The following is a 24,186-nucleotide window of genomic DNA, read 5'->3' as shown; positions in this document are numbered from 1 at the left end:
TCTTCTTTCTGTTCCAGTAGGATGTTTATTTCTTCCTTTTGTTCCAAATTGTTGATTTGAGTCCTGGTTTCCTTCCCATCACTGTTGGTTTCCTGTACATTTTCCTTTATTTCACGTAGCATAGTCTTCATTTTTTCCTGTAGTTTGTGACCATATTCAGCCAATTCTGTGAGCATCCTGATTACCAGTGTTTTGACGTGTGCATCTGACAGGTTGGCTATCTCTTCGTCATTTAGTTGTATTTTTTTCGGAAGCTTTCATCTGTTTTTTCATTTGGGCCATTTTTTTTTTTTTGTCTCCCTGTGCCTGTTACATGTAAGGGGCTGAGCCTTAGGTGTTCACCAGGGCATGGCAACCCACATAGCTGTGTTGTGATGCTGTATATGGGGGAGGGGTCCAAGAGTGAACAATGCCATTTGCTCCAATCCCTGCCGGTTTTCAGTCACTTCCTCCACTACCCACAAGCAAATTGGGCTTTTCTGGTGCTGATTCCTGGGTGAGTGGGTATGAGTACATTCTAGGACCCTGTGGGTCTCTCCAATGAATTCTCCTGTAAGGCTGGGAGCTTCTCGCACTGCTGCCTCAACCCCCACAGGTGTTTTAAGTCAGAGGTTTTGAGGCTTTATTTCCCTTCACTGGAACCCTGGGTTGCATGGTCTTTCTCAATCACCAGTTGTTCCTCCTGGTTTATCTGCACACGAATGTAGAGCTGCCAACTCTGGTAGCCACCACCTTTCTTGCCCTGGTCCTCTAGTCACAGCCTTGCTGTGAGTCCTCTCCACCTGGCTGCCCGGCTGTGCACCTCCTACGGGTCTGGATAAATGTTTCTTCTTTGAATCCTTGGTTGTCAGACTTCCATACAGTTCAATTTTCTGTCAGTTCTGGTTGTTTTTTGTTTTTAAATTTGTTCTTGTCCTTCTTTTGGCTGTGCTAGGAAGTAGTGTGTCTACCTTTGCCTCCATCTTGGCCAGAAGTCCTGATAAAATAATTTCTTAGATGACATCAAGATAATTAAGATTTTTTTCTAAAATGTATTTTATTGATTATGCTATTATAATTGTCCCAATTTTCCCCTTTGTTCCCCTCCACCCAGTACCCTCACTCCCTCCAGCAATCCCTTCCCTTAGTTCACAGACTGTGCATATAAGTTCTTTGGCTTAAACATTTCCTACACTGTTCTTAGCATCCCCCTGTCTATTTTGTACCTACCTATTTGTGCTTCTTAATCTCTGTACCTTTCCCCCATTCTCCCCCTCCCAACTAATAACCTCCCAAATGATGTCCATATCTATGTTTCTGTTCCTATTCTGCTTGTTTGTTTCATTTGTTATTTGATTCAGTTACTGATAGATGTGAGTTTATTGCCATTTTAATGTTCATCATTTTGATCTTCTTTTTCTTATATAATTCCCTTTAGCATTTCATATAATAATGGCTTGGTGATGATGAACTCCTTTAGTTTTACATTGTATGGGAAGCACTTTATCTGCCCTTCCATTCTAAATAGTAGCTTTGCTGGATAGAGTAATCTAGGTTGTAGGTCTTTGCTTTTTATCACTTTGAATTCTCCTTGCCAGTTCCTTCTTGCCTGCAAAGTTTCTTTTGAGAAATCCACTGATAATCTTATGTGAGCTACTTTGTAGGTAATTCTCTGCTTTTCTCTCACTGCTTTTAAGATTTTCTCTTTATCTTTAACCTTTGGCATTTTAATTATGATGTGTCTTTATGTGATCTTCTTTGGGTCTATCTTGTTTGGCACTCTGTGTACTTCCTGGACTTGTATGTATATTGCCTTCAGCAAATTAGGGAAGTTTTCTTTCATTATTTTATCAAATAAGTTTTCAATTTCTTGCTCTTCCTCTTCTCCTTATGGCACCCTTATTATCAGATGTTGGTACATTTAAAGATGTCACAGAGATTCCTAAGCCTATCCTTCTTTTTCTGAGTTATTTTTTCTTACTGCTGTTCTGATTCAATGCTTTTTCCTTTCTTGTGTTCCAAATTGTTGATTTGATTCTCAGCTTCATCTGCTCCACTGTTGGTTCCCTGTAGATTTTTCTTTACTTCGCTTAATTCAACCTTCATTGCTGCCTGGGTCTCTTTTAATGCTGTTGAAGTACTCAGTAAGTTCCTGATAACCAGTGTTTTGAACTGTGTATCTTAGAGGTTGGTTATCTACATTTTGTTTAGTTCTTTTTCTGGAGTTTTGTTCTTTTCTTTCATTTGGGTCATATTTCTTTTATCCTCAATTTGGCAGCCTCCCTGTATTTGTTTCTGTGTATTAGGTAGAGCTGCTTTGACTCCCCATCTTAGTAGTGTGGCCTGTTGTAGAAAAGCATACCTGTTAAGTTGTATGGGGTGGAGCCTTCGGTATTCACCAGGGCAGTACAACCTGTGTCAGTGCTCTGTGGCTCTGTGTGGGGTAGGGCTCGGAGAGGGGACAATGCCCTTCCCTGGTCTCTGGAGTTTTGCCTGGGAGGAAGCTGTCTCCCAGCAATCATCCTAATGCCAGTCACTTCAATTTCTCCCCATACGTTATGTGCCCTTCTAGATGTTACCCTGGTGCTGAATCCCAGAGGGAGTGAGTCTGCATGAGTCCTAACTCTGTTGTGGGCCCTTTAAGAGAAGTCTCTTGAGAATCCTGTAGCTTCTTCCACTGCCCCAACCCTCACTGGTTTTTGCAGCCAGATGTTATGGAGGCTTATCTTCCTGGCAATGGAACCCTGGGCTGGGGTCATGGTATGGAGCTGGGACCCCTCACTCCCAAGGTATTCCTTCCTCCTGAGGTATCCTTCCTGATTTTTATGTACTACGTATGGATGTGGAACCACCCATTCTCATCTCTGGGCCTCTCTACCTCTCTGTACCTCTCTGTGCCTCTCCATGTCTCTCCTTCCCCTACCCATCTGGATGAATGTGGCTTCTTTAAATGCTTGGTTGTCAGACCTACACACAGTTAGATTTTCTGACAATTCTTGTGATATTTGTTTTGTAGTCTAGTTTTATTTATTTATTTATTTTTGCTATAGTTGTATGCAGAGGCAAGGCGTGTTTACCTATGTCTCCATCTTGATCAGAAGTCCTACTCTGATTATTTTGCTCTCTACTCTACCAGAAACCATGGGCAGCCCCCCTCCCAAATACACATTTAAGTCATCACTTGTTCTCATCCATCCTCACACTTCTCCCTGAATCTTTAGGAGAGGAAGAAGAGCAGCCTCCACCTGCCCATGCTAGCTCAAAGTATGTGACATCTCTGGTCCTCAGCCCTCAGTTTTCTTGCTCAGAAAGGCATGGTCAAAGCACTTAGCATGAAGTTATATATGGAAAGCTCTATCAGCAAGTACATAGAGTATAATATAATGCCTGCTTGGTAGCCAGCCTTCTGTGCCAGGGCTACAAAAGCTGTAAGAAAAAGCCACTTGACTTCCTAAACTTGTCCTGAGAGGACATTATCTTGTGGAGAAGCAAAAACTCAGCTCCATAAGCTCAAATGCTAGCAGGTGACCCCTGGCTTTCACTAGGACCATATCTTTGTTGTTCCCCTTTATGATCTTCTCTGTGGACATGGAGAAGTGAACTGTTGAATTGGGCACTTGAACCCTTATTTAATTTTCTAGGAGAAATTCACTGGAACTCCCTGAGTTTCAGAATTCAGTCTTTATAATGGTGCAAAGAGTGCCCACTTGCCCAGTAGCCTTCAAGAATCAGGTACTATGGGGCCATGGAGCAGAGAGTGAAGGCAATATCCAAGAGTTTTGGAGTTATCTGTAAGAAAGTTGCACAATCAAAGCAAGTTATGATCAAATGGGCCCATATTCTCTGAGGTCCCATCAGAATTGCATGAAGCAAACTGTTTACTAGTTTTGTACAATCCTACATTGTTCCCACAGGCAAAAGTGCAGGCAGCAGGCTGCCACCAAGAAAGCTGGCAGTGCCCTCCTAAGGAATCCCTGGGCACTGCTGGAGAACCCAGCTGGACTCAAAAAAATTTTGCCATGAACACCCAGCAGAACCATTAGAAACAGAATCACAGAAATAGGTAGGGGTGGGTAAATTAAAAAATAAAAACCCTTGGGGGCCTAGAAAGAAACCCTATCAGGGCTCTGGGAAAGGATCAGGAGAGGGCTAGTTAGTGGGTGCTGAGGCAGAGTGTTAGGACAAAGGGATAACTGCAACACACTAGACTCTGGGGATCTGGGAACCTTAAGGCACTGGGTACAGTGAACATGATGTAGTCACCTGGCCAAGCCCCTTTCCCATCCCTGGGTATAAGAACTAGGTGGAGACAGGAAGACATGTTCCATCACGGAGTGTACAGAGAGAAAAAGAAAAAAGAGAGAGGCAGAAAAACAGATACACAGAGAGAAACAGAGACAGAGGAGAGAGATAGAAACAGATTGAGACTTGTGGAGAATACAAAATGCATAGTAAGGCAATAGAGATGGAGGAAAGGAGAAGAGAATGTGTGTTAGGTGAACATGGTTGAAAATTTGGTATCTGTGGGTTTATTGAGAACACATCTTTTCTTCTGAAGATCTTAGTGGTCTTCAGAACTGCTGCTGAAAATCCAGGGGCAGATTTATGAGAAGGCTCAGCCTGAGCAATCTCCCTTGCATACAAGCCTATCCTGTCTATCTAATCCCTAAAAACCATCTCTATAATCCCTAAATCAGAATCCCCAAAGTTTGGACTCAGTTCCTTCTGTTATCTGAGTAGCTGAGGGTGCACAATTGGGGATTTCTTGCTCTTGGTCCCCCCTCTCCTATAGGGCCATTCTGAAAAAGAACTATCCAGAAGTTAATTGTTGGCACAATACTACAACTCAGCTTCCTCAACAGGTAGAGGGTATGGCTATAAAGCAGGGCTGGTGAGGTCAGGGGACCTGGGACCTTCTGACTTCAGTCGTATGGCCTTATTCTGGTCTGCTCTGGGAAGCTACTTCTGTACCACTCTGCGATAAGGGCTGCATTTACAGGGATGGAATGAGAGCAAAGGACCTAGAGTTCTAGGACTCTGGACAGGCCTCAAACACTGAAGAACTCAGGACTTCAGTGGACCCACAAGGCCATCTGTAGAAGACTCTCCCTTTTCCTAACAGCAGAGTCCAAGCCAGAAATAAGTTCAAGGTTACAGCTCAAAGAAAAAAGTGTAAGACACAACCTTGTCTCTCTGCCTCTGCAAGAAGACTCTAGGCTCTGCTCAGTACATCCCCTTCTCTCTGACCGAAAGGCAAAGTCATAGGAAAAATTCTGGAGGCCCATGCCTTCTTTCCCTGGAGTCTTCCAACAGGTACTCCTCCAGTTATATGCCAACACCTTCCTTATAGGCCATCCATAGAAGGATGTGGGCCTCAATTTCAAGAGATCTATGCCTTTTTGAGGCTCCTTAAAGGATAAAGAACAATAACAAAGAGCCTGTATAGATACTGGTTAAGATTCACCTTTTTAAACCTATGTACCCCGATATTCATAGCAACACAATTTACAATAGCCAAGTGCTGGAAGCAACCTAAGTTCTCATCAGTAAATGAGTGGATCAAAAAACTGTGGTACATTTACAAAAAATTTTTTTTCACCTTTTTTAGAAAACCTTCCCAGGCTAATTGCTCTTGGCCCTCAAATACCTTCATAGTCTTTATAAATAACTATTATTGATTGGTAAGGCAGGTTTCATATATTAGTCCCATATTTTTTTATGTTTGGCCATTTTTTCCTTAGTGCTTCTTTGTCGGGGGCAATCACTATATTTCCTTCCCCCTTTCTCTCCACCCTCACTGGCATCTGCTGCTTTAATCCAACCCATACCCTCCCTGTGAGCCCAGCCTTAGTTCTCCAATGGTACTGCATTCTCAGGATGGGATATTGACTACATGATTCCAAGACCATGTTCTTGGCTTGTATCAAAGTTAATTATCTTCCTTGGAAATCACCCACACTCTTAACTTTGATCTTTTCTTTAGCCTATTCAGTGAACCTGCACAGGACTTGACTCCTCTCTGGGTCTCTATTATCCTCTTGATAAACTGATGCAGTGCTTGGTCACAATCTATTTGTGTAATCAACAGTTTGCATTTTGTCCTTATTCAGTTGGAGGATATTATTTTAAAAGACAAATTTTTCTTCTCTGCTGTGTTTCTGAGGCTGGGTGGGGTAGGTGCTTATTTGCCAAGGAATGAGGAGAAGGGAAATGTGGACAGGGCCAAGGGAAGCTATGAGTGAGGGTTGGGGTTGGTGCCAGAGTTGGAAGGAAGGACTCTGAAAGATAGCATCTAGGTTTTTTACCTTGAACCCTCACCAGAGCTACCACTTCCACAGCTTCTGGCACTTGTGCTGCCACATCCTATACCAAATAGATCTAAATATCAGTTGGAGTCTTTTAGGATCTCTATTTTTTTTTTTTTGCATTTCCAGCCCCAAACACATTTCTAGATATCTCTGCAGCAAAGTGAAATTCCATATAGGTAACTCTTAGCAAAAAGAAAACCAAAAAGAAAGCAAAAAAAAAAGGTAGTGAAAAGCAGAAAAGATGGAGCCATTACAGAAGGGAGTATCCCTGAGGAGGTGGGGACAAGGGGAGGAGAAGGGGAGGAGGAAAGGAGGCGGAAAGCAGGCCTATCCCTTTAAGGGGATTGGCTGTCAATCAGAAAGCCCTTTTCATTGCTGGAGAAAAGGACAAAGATATTCAGAGAGAAAAAGTAAAGGACCGAAGAAGGAGACTAGAGAGACCAGGATCCTTCCAGCTGAACAAAGCTGTAAAGCAGACTAGCCAGCCGGCTACAGTTGAAGTCAGAGTCCCAAAGACATGGGTGAGTTTCAAAAACTTTAGCATGGAATATTTAAACAGGCACAGGAATGCACAAGAGAATTTCCAACTTTGGGGTTCAGGGTTTTCAACGGTTTAAGTGAGTTGTGCTTTGGCACTTGTTTTTTTTTTTTTTTAATTCTTTAATACTCAATTAGATTAACTCCTTCTCTGCCATATTGAGATTGATGCTTTGTCAGCAAAGAGTTCCAGCACAGCACTTGCAAAGTCCCATAGGTCCTTGAAGGGAGTGCCCAGCAGGCTGGATATGGTTAGGTCTCCTCTTGACCCCTCACTTTCTTCTACCTTCTTTTCTTCCTTGGTTCTCAGGCCCTGGTAATGGCCATGTCAGCTGACATCCCTGGTTCTGCTGGAGGCAACTGATTGTTGGGTACCTCTCAGATGTACTAAATAACTGCTTGCTTTATACAAAATTTGGACCCTATTTGGCAACAGTAGGAAATTGGTGAATTAGGCAAAATGGATTCAGGCTTGGCCATAGCCAAGGAGGCCAATCTCAAGTTCAGAACATGAAAATAAAGTCTTCAATGGCTTTACCGTGGTTTGTGGATATGAGTAGTTGTGTGTGTGTGCATGCATGTATGTATGGGTGGCCATATCCAAAAAATATTCACAAGTTTAGCTTTCATGAGGGCATAGTCCAAACTCTAAATCCTTGCTATGACAAGGCTGCTAGGGCCTTAGGGCTGTTGTTGACTTGATTGAGTACTGAGGACTTTTCCAGTTTCCATGAACAAAGAGAAAAGCTATGATGTTTAGTTTTTGGTAATGTTTACTAAGAGCAAGGTGTGCAGAGCACAAGGGTATTTTTCCACACAATATGCTACAGAAGCATGTAGACGTTAATCACACAGGGCAAAACAAGAGTAGCAGCTTGAATACATCCTAAATAAAATGAAAATTTATTGCCCTGTATATTCACCATCAAATGTAGTGCCCAGAAGACTCTAGTAACATTCAGAAAGATAGGTTTTCAATTCTATTAAGCTGATGTCAGCCTTTAGGTTGTTTTATCCTGAAACATCAAGAGAGCTCTTTTCAGCATGTTTTCAGGTAGGATAATTAAGAGGGCAGAGCACTGAATCAAAAGTCAGTACAATCAAGTTTATATCCCAGATCTGCCACATATGAACTTTGTGACCTTGGGTAGGTCATTGTGAATTATCACTTTTTCATCTGGAAAATGAGGATCACAATAACTGTTTTGTCTGCTTTCAAGGTTGTGAAAATCAAGTAATAATGATGTAAAAGTCCTTTGAAAATGGCTAACCATTGTAAATTATGATAATACCAATTATTATATAGTAACTTGTGTACAGGTTAACTCATATTTTTTCCAAAGTGGTTGGGCTTTCTTTGTCTGCACTTTGTGCACTTGGGTAAGAATCATTTTACCAATTGAGTGTGGCCAGGTGAGAGGTGAATGTCGGGGAAACCCAATTCCTTCCCAATTCCTGACATCAGAAAACCTACCTGATGTCAGAGTGGCTGTTTAGGTAGGTTGTGATTTTAAAATGGAGAGGGAGTAAAGAATGGTGCTAAATATTACTTCTTCAGGGGATGAAAGTATGTGGATCTTTAACAATTATAGTAGACAATTACATCATGGAATCTGTGGTTGGAAGAAACTTTAGAAACTATCTGAGCCAAACCTTAATGCAATAATCCCTTTTACAGTAGCCAATTAAATGTTCCTACAGCCTCTTCTTAATCACCTCCAGGTACAGGGAACTCACTACCTCAACCATATAGAATGCTGTAGCATTGGAAACAAAGAGGAACAATTAATTCAGTAGTGTCTGCACAAAAGATTTATAGGGGAAATGATATTTCTTTAAACCTTGTCCCAACTTGGGAGGAAGGTGTTCCAAATGAGTCTTTGGGATAACACTAGAACTGGGAAAGAGCCAAAGGACAGTAGCTGATTGGTCTCTGTTCAGTAAAACAATGACATTACTGAACAGCAAAAACACTGACTCCTGTAAGCCTAATGTTTGAGAACAGTGGCTGTTATCCTGGTGACCAGACTTTGATGTTTTCCTTCAAAGGTGGCTCTTTGCTTAGCAGTGTAGTTTTGGCTAGCTCAGAGTAAGTTGGTGTAGGCCAAGCAAAGTGTGGAGGCAGAGCAGGGGCCCAGTTTTACAAAATACCTGAAGACTAACTGAACCCCACCCTACTCCAAAAATGCTGCAAGAATGCCAAGAGTTAAAAAGAAACCAGATCCAAACAAGCACATTTACTTATTCTTCTTAGAGATACTTATTAAAATGATCATGGACAGTATTCTGTACCCCACTCCTCACCTCAGCCCTGCAGAACCAGAGGAGCCCTTGGAGAATGAGGTGGAGGTAAAAATCTGCTCTGCTTCGAGGGGATTTTGTTCTGGCTCTGTGCTAGGAAAGCCAGTTTACTCAACAGTCTGACAACTAGAAGTACTCTCTCAAAACTATCTCAGTAATAATAAGGCTCAAGAACCTCTTGTGACTTGGTTGGATAGGGGAAATACAGCCTTCAAACCCATCAAGGCAGAACCCCAGACTGGCATCTTTTTTCTCTTGTTGCTTTTTTGCATATTACCCTGAAGCCCTGAAAACCATCATCAGGGGATAGTTCTTAGTCTTGAAAGAAAGCAATGGTAGAAATGCCTTCTTTGCCCCCAGAAACTCAGGTCCGGGGTAAGGTCTAGTCAGAATAGTGAGTTGATCAGGAAGAATCACATCAACCATGAAAGGCAAACAAAACAGCTGTTCCTTCCTTTGCCACCACCAGGGACTAAACTTATATCATAAGCTCAGCAATTACTAATGGATTATTAATTCCTCCCTGGCTATTTTCAAATGATCCTAAGGGCAATCTGTCTGCTCTGTGCTGGCCTCTGAGTTCTCTGCCAGGCACAACGCTGAGTCAGTGATATTCCAAGGAAGACAACAAAGCTCTCCAGATCAGCTTTACACTGCAACCAGAGAGGAGACATTGGTAGGACACTGACAAGGAATAAGGTATGAAAAATGTTGTCTCTTAGCATAGTGTCAGCTACTTCTGTTTTACCTTCTTAAATGTGGGCAAGGTGAAGGCAGTTTGTTATGGATAGAGTTTAACAATCAAACTTCTACCCCATCCTCCCAATATTTGGACATACATTGGTTGTGTGTGTGTGTGTGTGTGTGTGTGTGTGTGTATGCATGCACACACATGCTGTGGAGGACCAGAGAGTATAGGAAACAAGGTGGTCCAGATGCGGTTGCCATGGTAATAATAATACCCAATTGAAGAGGAGTCTAGGATTTCTTTTGCTTTAACTCTGTCCACAGGACTTGTCTATCCGGGAGACTTGGATTCCCATGCTCCAGTGGCTGTAGGGCTCCTTTCTAGTCTTTGAATTTGGTATAAGAGCTGATTTCATGTAGGAAAGACAAGATTATAAGCAGGACTTTGTCTGACCAGGATAAACCCAGAAGCAAAAGTCTTTGTTGCTGGTACCTCCTGATGATTGTTGTTTTACTCCTAAAACCCACCCAGTGATCCCCATCCATCCCCAGTACCAGTCACTGCTGTTCTAGCATCTTGGCCCTGTCAACTGCTTCTAGGCTCTGATCAAGGAGACCTCTGTTCATGGGGTGAGGTTAAGGGGTGGGATCTGGGAGGAGGGTAAGACTATAGTACAAATTAAAGACCTAGGGAGATAGGGCCAGTTTTTTACTCAATGAGACTGCCTGTTGTTTAGCTATATTGTATAGGGCTCTATTTTTCCCTTTGTTAGCTGGGTTTAAGGGACAAGGTAGGAATTGTGCAATGCACAATTGGTTTCTTTCTACCATCCCTTTCTATGAAGCCCTTCCTTTCCTCCCTTTGATAAGTTTCCAGATTCATGATGAATTTCCATCATGGAGCTTGTTCTTGAGGCATGCCCAGGGCACAGGAAAGGAGGGAGGGATTGTGAGCTTTTGGTTCCTGCTTAAAGTGCCAGCATCAGGATCAACACAGTCTCTTGGATAGATATGGACATGTCACAACATTCCTGTTGATCTTTGTCAAACTCCTGTGAAGAACATTGGTGAAAAGAGCTTTAAGTTCTATCACAGATCTATTATACTAGTTTGAGGAGTTTGCAGATAAATCTAGTCAACACTGAATATTTCCCCTTTCCTTACGTTTTCCCCATGGGACTTGGTTATATACATTTTAGCACAAGATGATAGGTAGCTTTGGTCTTTGATTCATAGACATAAGTTTGTTCTCCCCAAGACTGAAAAGTCTTTGAAGAAAGGGGCTGAGCTTTATAATTCCCTTTTGTTTATCATAGGATCTAGGTTAGTGCTAATGTATTTAATAACTGTACTGAATCTACATAAGCAGAAATGAAAGAGAAACACTGAGGGAGGGTCATTATTTTTCTCTATGATCTTTCATCAAAGTTAGTTGTTTTAATCCAACTGAGTTGCATTGGGTAATATGATCACTATACAGTTTTTTTATGCCAACTCTGCTATGTTGCAGTTTGTATTTAGACTGGAAAATGTGAGACTGTTTCTTGAGAGAGGCAAGAAACTTCTTCAGAATCCCTCACAGCCTTCCAGAATTACACCAATACCCTTTCAACCATGAAGGATTCTGAAATAGAGAGCCTGTGGATTTAGGCTCTTATTCCCCCATCCCCATGGACATTTCTTGGGCTATGAAAAATGAAAGTGAACCCAATGGACCCTTCTCAGAATGTTTAGATTGTCAGCTACTTTGAAGAAGACACAGTTTCTTGCATGTTCTTAGTTTTTCCCTGTTGGAACCCAAAATTTGATATTTTACTTAGACAGACTGACAGATTCTTCACTTCTCCTAGACTTAAATGCCCCAGAACAAACATTTTATTTCAATTGTGACAAGATGGACATATGATGCTTATGTTGATATTGAATTGTTTATAGCTCAACAGTGATAGATTTATCTAGGCTCATTTATTTTTGACCCCACATTAAAGGTTCATTAAAGCCTGTGTCCTTCTTGTCTCTTGCTTTGAGTAGCCATAGAGCAGAAAAGGATTTGCTATGTTATTTGAGCTCTAAGAAAATAGAGGAAAAATGGATGTAAAAAGAGGGTATCGGGTTTAGCTCTTCATCACCCAATAAGAACAATACATATGACACTCCCTGGTTATGTGGACAATGATCAATGGATCAGATACACTAAAGAGGATTACAACTCTGGAGGAGGCATCAGCTAAAACTTGGATTGGAATTCTCTGGTTAGCAAGGCTTCAAGTTCCTCCACCTCAGATCACACCTGCACCACCATTTAGCCCTTCCCAGGGTGAAAAAGCTGGGGTGAGTGAATGGGCACAGGGTAGTCACTTGCTAGGGTGGATGGCTCTCCTTACTCTAAACAAACAGTTCTGCCATTGTTTCTTGATTCTGACCCCCTCTCCATGCCCAGGCCTGTGGGCCCCTGCAGAATACCAATGAGGCTCCTGAGATCTCTGGGAAAAACAAGGCTTCTTTGTCTGAGGGAGCATGGAGGGCTCTGTCTAAGCCCTGACCCTGTGCTAGGGAGAGAGGGAACAGTGGGGTCACTGATGTTTCCCTCTCCCCACCTCCAGGCTTCAGAGACCTTCTTTACTAGAAGAGTCTAAGAGTTTGGGGGTGGAGAAAAGTTGGATAGGCAGAGAAAGAAAATGGCAGCACTACTTATTTTCAAGCTCCTTTTTTAAAAGAGAATTTATATATTTTTAGAGAGGGGAAGGGAGGGAGAATGAGAGGGAGAGAAATATCAATGTGTGGTTGCCTCTCACACACCCCCTACTTGGGACCTAGCCTGCAACCCAGGCATATGCCCTGACTGGGAATCAAACCAGCAACTCTGGGTTACAGACCAATGCTGAATCCACTGAGCCACACCAGCCAGGGCTCAAACTTCTTTTCTTGACTTACAGGATGCATCTAGTATTTTAACCTGTTATGAAAAGAAGATCAATTTCTGAAAATTTTCCTGAGAATAACAATAAATTTCAAATGCTGTGTTTCTCCCTCTGGTATACACATGCACATGTGCACACATTTGTAGGTATACATGTATGTGCATGTGCACACACACACACACACACACCATGGACCAGTTCTGTTGAGACATTTTTACCAAGCACTATTACAAAGTTCATGCTAAGTAAACTCTGCCTTTACTTACAGCAGCATAGCTACAAATTGCTTCCAAAAGAGGCCAAGCTTTTTGACAGCAGTGCTTCATTTCTTGGAAAAGAAAACAAATTCAGTTCTGCTGCAAATGTTAACTACTTACTCTGTTTGGCTTGGGCTTCCAAGCCTAATCTATGATGTGATATAGAAGAATCTTTGAAGGAGAAGCTCTTTGAAGACAAGGAATGGCTGTCATTCTAGGGGATGGTAGGTATAGGACTCACTCATTCTGTAGCTCTGAGAACAGAGACAAATGTGTCTAACTCAAGTTTCCCATTATAGAGATAATTTGGTCCTTTAGAATCTGTTCAGACTTGTGCAATACAGCCATGCAAATCATCAGATGATCAAGCACTCAGGGCTAAAAAGAAACCGCACCAGTATTAGAAAGGTTGGGCAAAGGACTCCTGTATTCCCTGATACTCTGGTATAAATAACTGAGCTTTGTACAAAAATTCAAACCTAAAAATTAATACAATTTATTTTCTTTTTATAAGAATTCCCAAGATGCTTTTCCAAAATAGGAATTTTTCAGCACAATTGCTGATTATTTGTGTGTATATGTGTATGTATATGTATATAAATAACTCATGTACCTATAATACACAAAAATATAAAATACTTCACATATCATATCTATATATGTTATATATGAATAGCTATATAAAGTCTGTGTGTGTGTATTTATATATGTATATATATATAAAGAATTCTTTTCTGACAGGATTAATGTTTTTATTTCTTCTGCCTTCTGGGGATCAGACCAAGAGGCCAGAGGGAGCCATCCTTTCCTCATATAGACAGTCATCTACCTAAAATTTGTTGAGTTTTACTTCATGTAGCACCTTAGACCATGGGCCTAGTAGTGAGGGCACAACTTCTCTTGGAGCCTGAGACTTCTTGTATGCTTTTCCTGTCTCAGCAGGTCTGGGGATCTCAGGGACTGTTAGCACTTTAAGACACCTGTGTTCCAAGACCCTTGTCTGTTTTTGTCATGCCAGTAAGACATTTCATGCTCTGCTGACTTTGTATAAAGTCTCTTTGTAGCTATTTTGACAGAAATGATAAGACTGAGGATGGGGACATTGGTTAAGCAACAATATAAGGGGACAAATCAGCCATGGAAAAATGTTCAAAAATCACTAAGAATTTTTATTACTGGGAATAATAATAGTAATTCTCCCATTACCACTTTCTGCCCTCTGCCAGTCCCCTCCATCTCCTTGGACTTCTGTCCACATATCTAGACTAAGACTAATCAAGCATTCCATGTAGCATATTCACACAGTGTTCAGGAATATCCAGAAGCATGCAATTTCCAAAGTTTCTCCCACCTGGAATGCATAGTTTTAGAGTCCATCTCACATTCCAGAAACCTAAAGCTCTATACTCTCCTGCTTCTTGGATTCTGAAATTAGACTCCATCCATGCATGTGAGCACAGGATCTGAATGGTTTGGTAGGGAGGTATGAGTGTCATGGCCTTCCTATTGTACATCACTGACTGTTTCCCCTCATTCTCCCCCAGGTTTATTAGAGTGCTGTGCAAGATGTCTCGTAGGGGCCCCTTTTGCCTCCCTGGTGGCCACTGGATTGTGTTTCTTTGGGGTGGCGCTGTTCTGTGGCTGTGGACATGAAGCCCTCACTGGTACAGAAAAACTAATTGAGACCTATTTCTCCAAAAACTACCAGGACTATGAGTATCTTATCAATGTGTGAGTACTTGTCATCCCACACAAACCCCTCTCTTTTTCCTTCTCTCCATCTTGGAGATACAGAACTCATAAGTACCTTAGTAACAAGTAGGGGATTGGCGTGACATCGGAAAGGATTCCTGAGTCCTCCTTCTGTGTGCAGATTTCACCTATACCACATCTGAACCTGTAAATAAGGGGAAAGTGCCAACTTCAGAAAAGAGGAGCCTGTCTGCTTGCGACTCCTCCAGCCCTTGTTTTCTCCCATGCATTCAAGCTTTTGCTCAGTAGGGTTAACACTGACGGAGTTGGAGCTTCCAAAGTAGTAGGTACAGAGAACTCAGGGGAGGCATAATGACTGGACAGAGTAGGGTCACTGCACTTGGTTTGACACACCACTTGAGTCTGCTCAGGCCCAGTACTAGCTTTTTCTATTTCTAGAGCAATTTAGGTTCCTGTTCCTTTGTTGGTCTTGTCCAGCTCCTGTCTCCTCTGAGGGAGCATCTCTGAAGGGTTAGGCAAAAGAGAGTAGAGTTCTGGTTGTTTAGGTCATAGGGTAGGCAAGGTGTGGGTAGAGAAACATGTGCATTTAACCACACACTCCCTGTCTTCCTTTACTTCAATCCAGATAAGGTGGAAGTATGTAGATGGAGCCTAGTGATCCCTCTAAAGACTCCTGAGCATTTTTTTTTAGGTGCCCATTTAAGTGCCCACCTCACTTATACAGGAAGGGAACTGGTTCCTTGATTAATAAGATTCTCTGGTCTTACTTGTCTATCTGTTAATGCAGGATCCATGCCTTCCAGTATGTCATCTATGGAACTGCCTCTTTCTTCTTCCTTTATGGGGCCCTCCTGCTGGCTGAGGGTTTCTACACTACTGGCGCAGTCAGGCAGATCTTTGGCGACTACAAGACCACCATCTGCGGCAAGGGCCTGAGCGCAACGGTAACAGGGGGCCAGAAGGGGAGGGGTTCCAGAGGCCAACATCAAGTTCATTCTTTGGAGCGGGTGTGTCATTGTTTGGGAAAATGGCTAGGACATCCCGACAAGGTGATCATACTCAGGATTTTGTGGCAATAACAAGGGGTGGGGGACAATTGGGTGTGATTCTGTGGCCTCACCGTCTCACAAGGCTGGTTCCTCTCCAGGTACCTGGCCTTTTAGTGAGGAAGTGATGGCTACAGCTGAACAAGGTCAGGAAGAACGTGGTGCCCATCTGGTTTAGCCTCACCTTTGTAAACTTCCCTAGAAAATTTCATCTCAAAATAAAAAGCATGAGTTTTATTGAATGCTTTGTATAATCAGACCGTTTCTAAGTCATCTGTTGGTATCCCTTTACTTCCCTCCTTGGAGGGGCCATAACAAGAATAGATCTGACTGCCTAAGAGTCTAAAATGTCACCCATGTAGCTGAGACATAGGTAGCTAATCTGAGAGGGATGGTAGATCATGGAAATTAAATAATTGACTCCAAGGTGGGATTCACAATATTTTGGGATCATACACTGTTGGAGGTCCTAGGGGTAACTAGGATAAATCTGCATATTTAATGCTTCATCTTTTGACTGAAGGCCATCCATGCTTCTACTGAGGCACACAGTGGTTTCCAGTCTCGAAAGTTAAAAGTTCCTTTGGGGGCTGAACATCTGTGGATGTCTTTTGAGACCAGCAGCTGACTTAGAAAGGTTTTGTTTGAGTCTGAAATTTAAATCTCCTATTGGCTTTGTTTAATGACTAGGGATCAAAAGTCTTGTGACAAGAAAGATTTTTCTAAGCTCAGCCTAAGGCAAGAAATGGCACAACTTTCTTTCAAGATCTACTTTGATTTCTTCACACCTTATCTGCCCCAAAAGTCTCCTGAAGCCTTTCTAACCCAGGGATCCTTCTCACTCCAACCCCCCACCTGTTCCTGCCATCCTCTGTCACACTCAGGGCCAGTTGTCTAGTAGATACTGCCAATGACATTTGTCAGAGGTGCCTTGCTTACTAATTTCATTTGGTTGGAGATCCCTGGCATCTGGTTCCATTTCTGGCACATGCCACTCCAGGATCTCCCACTTTGTGTTTTAACATCTATAGGCTAATGCTCATTTCTGACCAACCCATGTCAATTGTTTTAGTTTGTGGGCATCACCTATGCCCTGACTGTTGTGTGGCTCCTGGTGTTTGCCTGTTCTGCTGTGCCTGTGTACATTTACTTCAACACCTGGACCACCTGCCAGTCTATTGCCTCCCCCAGCAAGACCTCTGCCAGTATAGGCAGCCTCTGTGCTGATGCCAGAATGTATGGTGAGTTAGTGCATGTGTGCCTTGGCTTCTCAACCCCTTTATGGAAGCACTATAAATTTGGTTCTTAGGGTAAGGAGGGTGGTAATTATGGGGGAATGTAAGGGGGATCCCTGGATCTTAGTTTGTTATCCCCTCTCCACCAAAACTGAAGATATTTCTTCCCTTGGAAGGGAAATTCTTGAAAGTGGGAGATTTCTTGGCTGTATACACAATTCTATCCTATTTGACTGCTGTTCCCAACCCAGAACACTACATTTCAATAACAAACACAAGATTTTACAATTATTCAATACTACCTTCTATTTTTTGGTAAATCTTTAGAAAAGAGAATCCCGATTGTTAGTAGGATCCAACTTTTCAGCCAGGATGATTAAAAATGAAAGAAGGGCTCTGAAGAAAAAGTCTTCACGTCACCCCACAACTCCATGAAGCTTACCTTGGTTGACTTGTGTGTCTTACTTAGGTGTTCTACCATGGAATGCTTTCCCTGGCAAGGTGTGTGGCTCTAACCTTCTGTCCATCTGCAAAACAGCTGAGGTGAGTAGGCCATTTAGATTACTTCACAGTGGAATGACTAGTACCATATAAATTCCTTCCTGTGGCCTTTAATTTTAAGGATCAGTTTCTGTTTGCTGGATTTTGAGTTAGGACATTGTCTTCCACAAAATATTGGCATAGACCTGGCTGGTATGGCTCAGTTGGTTAGAGTGTCATCCTGTAACTGAAAGGTTGTGGGTTCAATTCCCAGTCAGGGTACATCCCTAGGTTGCAGGTTTGACCCCTGGTCCAGGTATGAGCACATGCAACCCCTGATCTGGATGTGAACAATCCCTAGTCTGGATGCATATGATACCTAGTACAGATGCCAGTCCCTGGTCTGGTTGTGTATGGGAGGCAACTAGTCAATGCTTCTTTCTCCCACCAATGTTTCTCTCTCTCCCCTTCTTTTTCCCTTCTCTCTCTCTAAAAAAAATGCCCTCACATGAGGATAAAAAAAATATTAGCTTAGTGTGCCTGAGCCAATGATCATAGATGGTAAAATATCTATGTTCCCTAGAGCTGTATAGAAAGACTTCCATTCCAAGACTCCCTTGCTTAAATGAGAAATTTGTAACTTTAGGTGAAGATAGAGCTTAATGGTAAAATCCCCCAAATGAATATTTTCATTATTTTAGATGAAACACCCCATCAGGAAAATCGTGCTTAGAGATGTTCATATGTTGTACAAAATACTTTTAGTTTGGAGCTTCTCAATCTCTAGTGAGAAGTAAAAAGCAGTACATTTGAAAAACGAAAATACTATATTGAGAACAGATATTATACACAAATGAAGCAGAGGAATAAAAGTAATCCTGAGGAAGAAGGCAAAAATAATTTATTTGAAAACAAAATGTTCCCTAGCTGGCGTAGCTCAGTGGATTGAGCGCGGGCTGGGAACCAAAGTGTCCCAGGTTCAATTCCCAGCCAGGGTACATTCCTGGGTTGCAGGCCATAACCCCCAGCAACCACACATTGATGTTTCTCTCTCTCTCTCTCTCTGTCTCTCTCTCTCTCTGTCTCTGTCTCTCTCTCTCCTCCCCTCCCTTCCCTCCCTAAAAATAAATAAATAAAATCTTTAAAAAAATAAAAAAAAGAAAACAAAATGTTGATTTAAAATTTTGGGATCCTGGGCACAATTGTAAGGAACAAGTTGGTTAAAATATTTTATGAGTATTTCATGTGTATTCTGTGTTCTGGGTGTTACGGAGCTAGGTATTTTGGTATACATTGAAGAATGGAAGACCTACTGTCAGAGAAGTGACAATTTAGAGATGCAGAAGTAACACAGAGAAAGATATCAACACATATTCAGAAAGCTGAATTTGCCCTGGCTGGTGTGGCTCAATGGATTGAGTACCAGCCTGTGAATCAAAGGGTTGTGGGTTCAATTCCTAGTCTGTGGCACATGCCTGGGTTTCAGGCCAGGTCCCCAGTAGGCGGTGCATGAGAGGCAACCACACATTGATATTTCTCTCCCTCTCTTTCTCCCTCCTTTCTCTACTCTAAAATATTTAACAAATATTAAATATTTGTTAAACATTTTAATATTAAATATTTAATAACATATTTAATAAAATTAAATATTTAATACAATATTTAACATTTTATTATATATTATATATTTATTTTATATAAATAAAAATAAGTTTTTATTTTTATTTTTATTTATTTTTATTTATTATATAAAAATAAAAATTATTTTATTTTAAAATAAAATAAAAATTTTTTATTTTATTTTATATAATATATTTTATTATATATTTTAATATATTTTAAATATGTCAAATATTTAATTAAATAATAAAACTATTTAATATTTAATAAATAAATAAAATATTTTTCTTTTTAAAAAGCTGGGTTCATGATATATAGCAGAGCATGTTTTTTCTGTTGCAAGAAATGGTTCTTCCTTTTGCATTTTCTTACAGTTCCAAATGACCTTCCACCTGTTTATTGCTGCATTTGTGGGGGCTGCAGCCACACTGGTTTCACTGGTGAGTTATCTTTGAATGATACTGGCAAATAAATGGGCCTGAATAACTGGGGTCTACTTATATTGAAAGTCAAAAAATAGACTTCTTCTAACCTTAAAATGATAGAGAGAAGCTACTGGGAAGAGACAGCAAAGTGTAGAGACTGTGTACTTCTACTTTGTGTTGGCAAGGCATAAAAGACAGAAATTAGGAACAAAACAAATGAGGAAAGAGGAAGTAAGAGATTTGTAGTCAAGAATAATATTTAGCATTTACAGAACATACAATATCATCAAATGACTTACAGTCAGTCATACATTGTAGTTAATTCCCAACACATCTTGGTCAGATCAGTGTTAAGAACACTGAAACATTACCAAACATAGTGTTCCAAACACTGAAATTCTATATACTGTAAATATGACTCCATCTTGGATATTCTCCAAGGGATTTAATTACTCTCCTGTAAAAACCGGAAGGACCCCCTAACAGTATGAGAATTGTTATTACTATGATGTAATTCTATATTCCAAGTCCTGCTGGTGGTATTATAGCACAGTGTCAAGGTTGTGCATTCATTGTTCACATTAAAAACCTAGGGCAATGAAGAGTGAAACAATTTATCTGAAGTCATTGAGTAAGTGGTGAATGTTCAAGGATAACCTCACAGAACTCCTGGCCCCTACTGCTGAGGGTTTTATATAGTCTAGTTGTTTCTCATTTTGTAAAATAAACTGATGCATTAAGCACTGGAGGCCTGTGTTGCCTGCAGCAAACACCCTATCATTCCAGGTCACTTAAACATGTGGGTAAGATGATGGCAGAGCCCATGTATTATTCACTTTCCCCGGGAAATGTCTGTGTTAGGCCAAGCATAGGTGTGAAATAAATCCTTGATGAGTTTGTTCTCTGGGCCTGGGCCATTGGAAGGAAATGTTTCAGAGAAGAATGGTAGTCAAGTAGATAGGACAAAAGCCTGGGATGTGATACTTTTTAAAGAACACGTTTTCTTCCTTTATTTAGCTATAATTTAGTTCATTCCTTCCTCATTCCCAAGAATATTGGAGGAGGGAGATAGTTTCCTTTCCTACTTGCACTCATATTCTCTCTTCTGTTCCCTACAGCTCACCTTCATGATTGCTGCCACTTACAACTTTGCCGTCCTTAAACTTATGGGCCGAGGCACCAAGTTCTGATTGCCTGTAGAAACTTCCCTTTCCCTAGTTAGCGAGGCTCTAACCGCACAGCCTACATACTACGTCTCCCATGTTAACTTTTTGCCTTTGCCACTGACTGGCCCTCTTCTTACTTGATGAGTGTAACAAGAAAGGAGAGTCTTGTGGTAATTGATGTCTCTCTGTGGACTCTCTCCTCGTATGTACTTGTTTTAGTCATTTTGCTTCACAGCTGGCTCCTGGTAGAAATGGGAAATGCTTAAGATGGTGACTCCCCAACTGCAAGCCACAAAGAAATGGAGGATCTACCACAATTTTCAAGCATCCCCTGAGGACCAGGGAGTGTTTTCTTCTCAAAGGGCACTTCCACTGATGGAAACAAAGTGAAAAGAAAGATGCTCAGGTAGAAAGAAGGAATGTACCTGATCCTATTACCATCTATAGGGACCAAATATATTCTCCTTGATATGCAAAACAGAGAATTCAGTTCTGTTTCCCTATTACCATTGAAGATAGAAGAAAAAAAGGAATGCCAGTAAAACAATAAAAGCATTTCTCCAAATCTACCTATTGCAGCTGGGAGAAGGGGGTCAAAGCAAGGATCTTTCACCCATAGAAAGAGAGCACTGACCCCAATGGCGAAGGACTATTTAAGCCGTAACTCAGTCAACCTTACTTACAGCATAAGGGAGCGTAGTGTCTGTGTAGACAGAGGAGAAACCTGCTCTTACACCTTATTAGAGAAGAGAAACAGGGTGTTATCAGCATTTTCTTATTCTCTCCTCCTTAAGAGCAGCTACCATGACAACCCTGTAGTTTCCAAGGAGCTGAGAATAGAGAGAAACTAGCTCAGATTTTTAAAAGACTCACTTAAGAAGCAGCAGTTGCTAGTGGCTAATAGTGTAAACTGAGCCAGCCCTCTGATAGACACAGGGTAGATAACTCTATGATAGCATTTTTTTTTCTGTTAATTAGTTGTGTACTCTGGCCTCCGCCATATCTTCACAGTGGTGCTCTTCTCATGGGGTATTATTCATTCAGTCACTATAGGTGATTTGAAGATCTTGATTTGTTTCAGATTGATGCACATTTCACATTTTCCAGTTTGTTTTTCACTTGGATGGGTTTGTACCAGAACAGTCTGGAGAATGATTCTTTGAATATGATTCTCTAACAAATGAAAACTGGATAGTAAACATCACAAATGATACATAAAATTGGCTAGTTCCATGCATCTATTGCAATCTTCTATAAATTATTCTGCCTTTTGCAGAAACAGATTTGGTGAATTTGAATAACCTATTATTTTAATTATTAGTTGATTGTTCTTTTTAGCTAGTGGGAAGTGATTTAATATAGCAATATTACCTTGGTGTGTTAAAGAGTTGGATTTATCATACAGGTTATTCTCTCTTGGTGTAGAACACATAACTGAATGCACCACCTGTCAGATATTCAGTTGGCAAGATTCCACGGAAAAGGAAAGGTGGAAAGATTTTGAAACCTGAATAGCTCTCAGGTTTTAGTCTTCTCTTTCTTGTTTATTAACTTTGGTTTAAAGATAAAAGGCTGCTTTGTCTTTACTGAAAGAAAGATTTTATGGGTATAACTGTAGATGGCTCTTTTGTTGTAAAAAGTTGTATGTTTCCCTCCCAAACTGGTTTCAGCAATGTTTAAGGAGATATATCTTTACAAAAAGACACCTGATATTTGTTTTCAGACCAGTATACCAGATAAGCTTCCAGGCTGCATAGAAGAAGGAGATGCAAAAGGTTCTGTAAGAAACCAATCAAGATCAAAAAAAAAAAAGTGAAGTAATTCATACCTTGTGTTTTGTTTTGATTTAACAACATAAATAACCAGCCTTTCCTGAAAACCCCCCAAGCACACATACACACGTACACACACAAAGAGAGTTAATCAACTGCAAGAGTTTGCCTCATTTCTGATATAGAATTTCAATTTTAACACACATAATGGATAAGCTTTTAGAAACTTATCTTATAAAATGTATTTTATAAAATTAAAGAAAATAAAATTAAGAATGTTCTCAATAAAACATTGTGTCCTCTGAGTGAATTGTTCTCTTTAACCCCACAAGAGAACTTGAAAGATTATATCTTTATTGTGCTTTGTTTAAAAAGTTCATTAATTTTTCAGGTCATCCAAGTCATTATCACAATTCTCTAAAATATACTAGATAGATCACTTCTAGTTTTATAGTTGGTGACACTGAGAAATAGAAGCAACAGTGATAACCCAAAGAAACCCAAAAAGAACATTTTTGAGCTTGGACTAAAATTCAGATCTTGATAACAATTCATTGCATGGTTTAAGGTTTCTTTTATCTTAAGTTAGGTTTCAGAGTGGTCTGCTAATTCAGAATCAAACAAGGTTACTTCTTTGATACGATAATGGTGCCCAGCTCTGGTGTCTTTAGGACTAAGTTATTCTTAGCTTTTCTTTGAAATATTTGAATTTTCCAATAATGACCCCTTAATGCTTCATACATGAGTAATGTTTAGCTTTATCTGGAAAGTACTAGAGGAAAGATTGAATGTCAAGGCAGAGCACATATGGCAAGAGCAATATAAATTTAATCAGTTTGTGGCAACTGTGATTGGTTAACCCACTAGCCATTGGGACACAGCATTAAATGCCTGTGACAACCCCAGGCTAGAATCTGATGCTCTTGGTGAGCACTCTAATGACCAGCCTAAAGAAATCCGACTTAGACTTCCGGCCAAGATGGAGGCATAGGTGGATGCACCATATCTCCACGCATAAACAAGATTGGAACAACAACAATTTAGAGGCAGAGTAACACCCAGAACTGACAGAAAATTTATCTGAATGGAAGTCGGATAGCCAAGAAGTTGAAATAGACACGTTCATTCAGACCGGTAGGAGGGGTGGAGACGGGCAGCCAGGCGTGGGTCGTGGCACGGAGAACAGGGAGAATTGGGCACATAATGCATCTGGGGGTGCTTAAGGCATCTGGGGCATGCAAGGTCGCAGCGGGTGGACCCTGAGTATGCAAGTGGCAGCTAGCTGACCCAGTTAGGCAGCGATTGTGGAGCAAGGCAGAGCGTGCAACCCAGGATCCCAGGGAAGAGACTAAGGTTCCACAGAGAACAGAGCAACTGCCATTGTTCCCTCTCAACCCTGACCCCACATACAATATCACAATCCAGAGACTGGGGTGCCCAGCCCTCATGAACACCTAAGGCTCCATCCCTCACCATAACAGGTGTGACCAGACCTCCCCTCCCCCCAAAAAAAGAGAGAGAGAGAGAAATGGCTCAAACAGAAGAACAAATCAGTGCCCCAGAACTCATCCTACTGAGTGACCGAGAGATAGCCAACCTATCAGATGCACAGTTCAAAACACTGGTGATCAGGAAGCTCACAGAATTGGTTGATTCTGGCCACAAATTAGATGAAAAAAATGCAGGCTACAATAAGAGAAATGAAGGAAAATGCACAGGGAACCAATAGTGATGGGAAG

The 24,186-nt window shown here is 41.1% G+C and overlaps 1 protein-coding gene across 2 annotated transcripts; it reads left to right on the top strand.

The window, feature by feature from the left end:
- Window positions 1-6,610: 6,610 nt before the first annotated feature.
- On the top strand, window positions 6,611-22,487 carry PLP1 (proteolipid protein 1). 2 transcript variants are annotated; one of them, XM_028523155.1, is made up of 7 exons: window positions 6,611-6,808; window positions 14,535-14,721; window positions 15,491-15,647; window positions 16,822-16,990; window positions 17,454-17,527; window positions 19,459-19,524; window positions 20,628-22,487. In XM_028523155.1, exons 1-7 carry the CDS (start codon window positions 6,805-6,807, stop codon window positions 20,697-20,699), a joined length of 729 nt encoding a protein of 242 aa, XP_028378956.1. In that variant the 5' UTR covers window positions 6,611-6,804; the 3' UTR covers window positions 20,700-22,487. The 2 variants fall into 2 exon arrangements, with proteins under 2 accessions (XP_028378956.1, XP_028378955.1); XM_028523154.2 differs by having other exon boundaries at window positions 6,650-6,808; window positions 15,491-15,752.
- Window positions 22,488-24,186: the final 1,699 nt, after the last annotated feature.

The sequence above is a fragment of the Phyllostomus discolor genome, chromosome X (genome assembly GCF_004126475.2).
Source record: "Phyllostomus discolor isolate MPI-MPIP mPhyDis1 chromosome X, mPhyDis1.pri.v3, whole genome shotgun sequence".
NCBI classification, from domain to species: Eukaryota; Metazoa; Chordata; class Mammalia; order Chiroptera; family Phyllostomidae; genus Phyllostomus; species Phyllostomus discolor.
This window is presented reverse-complemented; position numbering and strand designations above follow the sequence as displayed.

Excerpts from the sequence above, each read along its gene's own strand:
- PLP1 (XM_028523154.2), top strand. Across the intron at positions 14,722-15,490 it reads TATGAGTATCTTATCAATGT|GATCCATGCCTTCCAGTATG; the intron begins GTGAGTACTTGT and ends CTGTTAATGCAG. Across the intron at positions 19,525-20,627 it reads CAGCCACACTGGTTTCACTG|CTCACCTTCATGATTGCTGC; the intron begins GTGAGTTATCTT and ends TGTTCCCTACAG.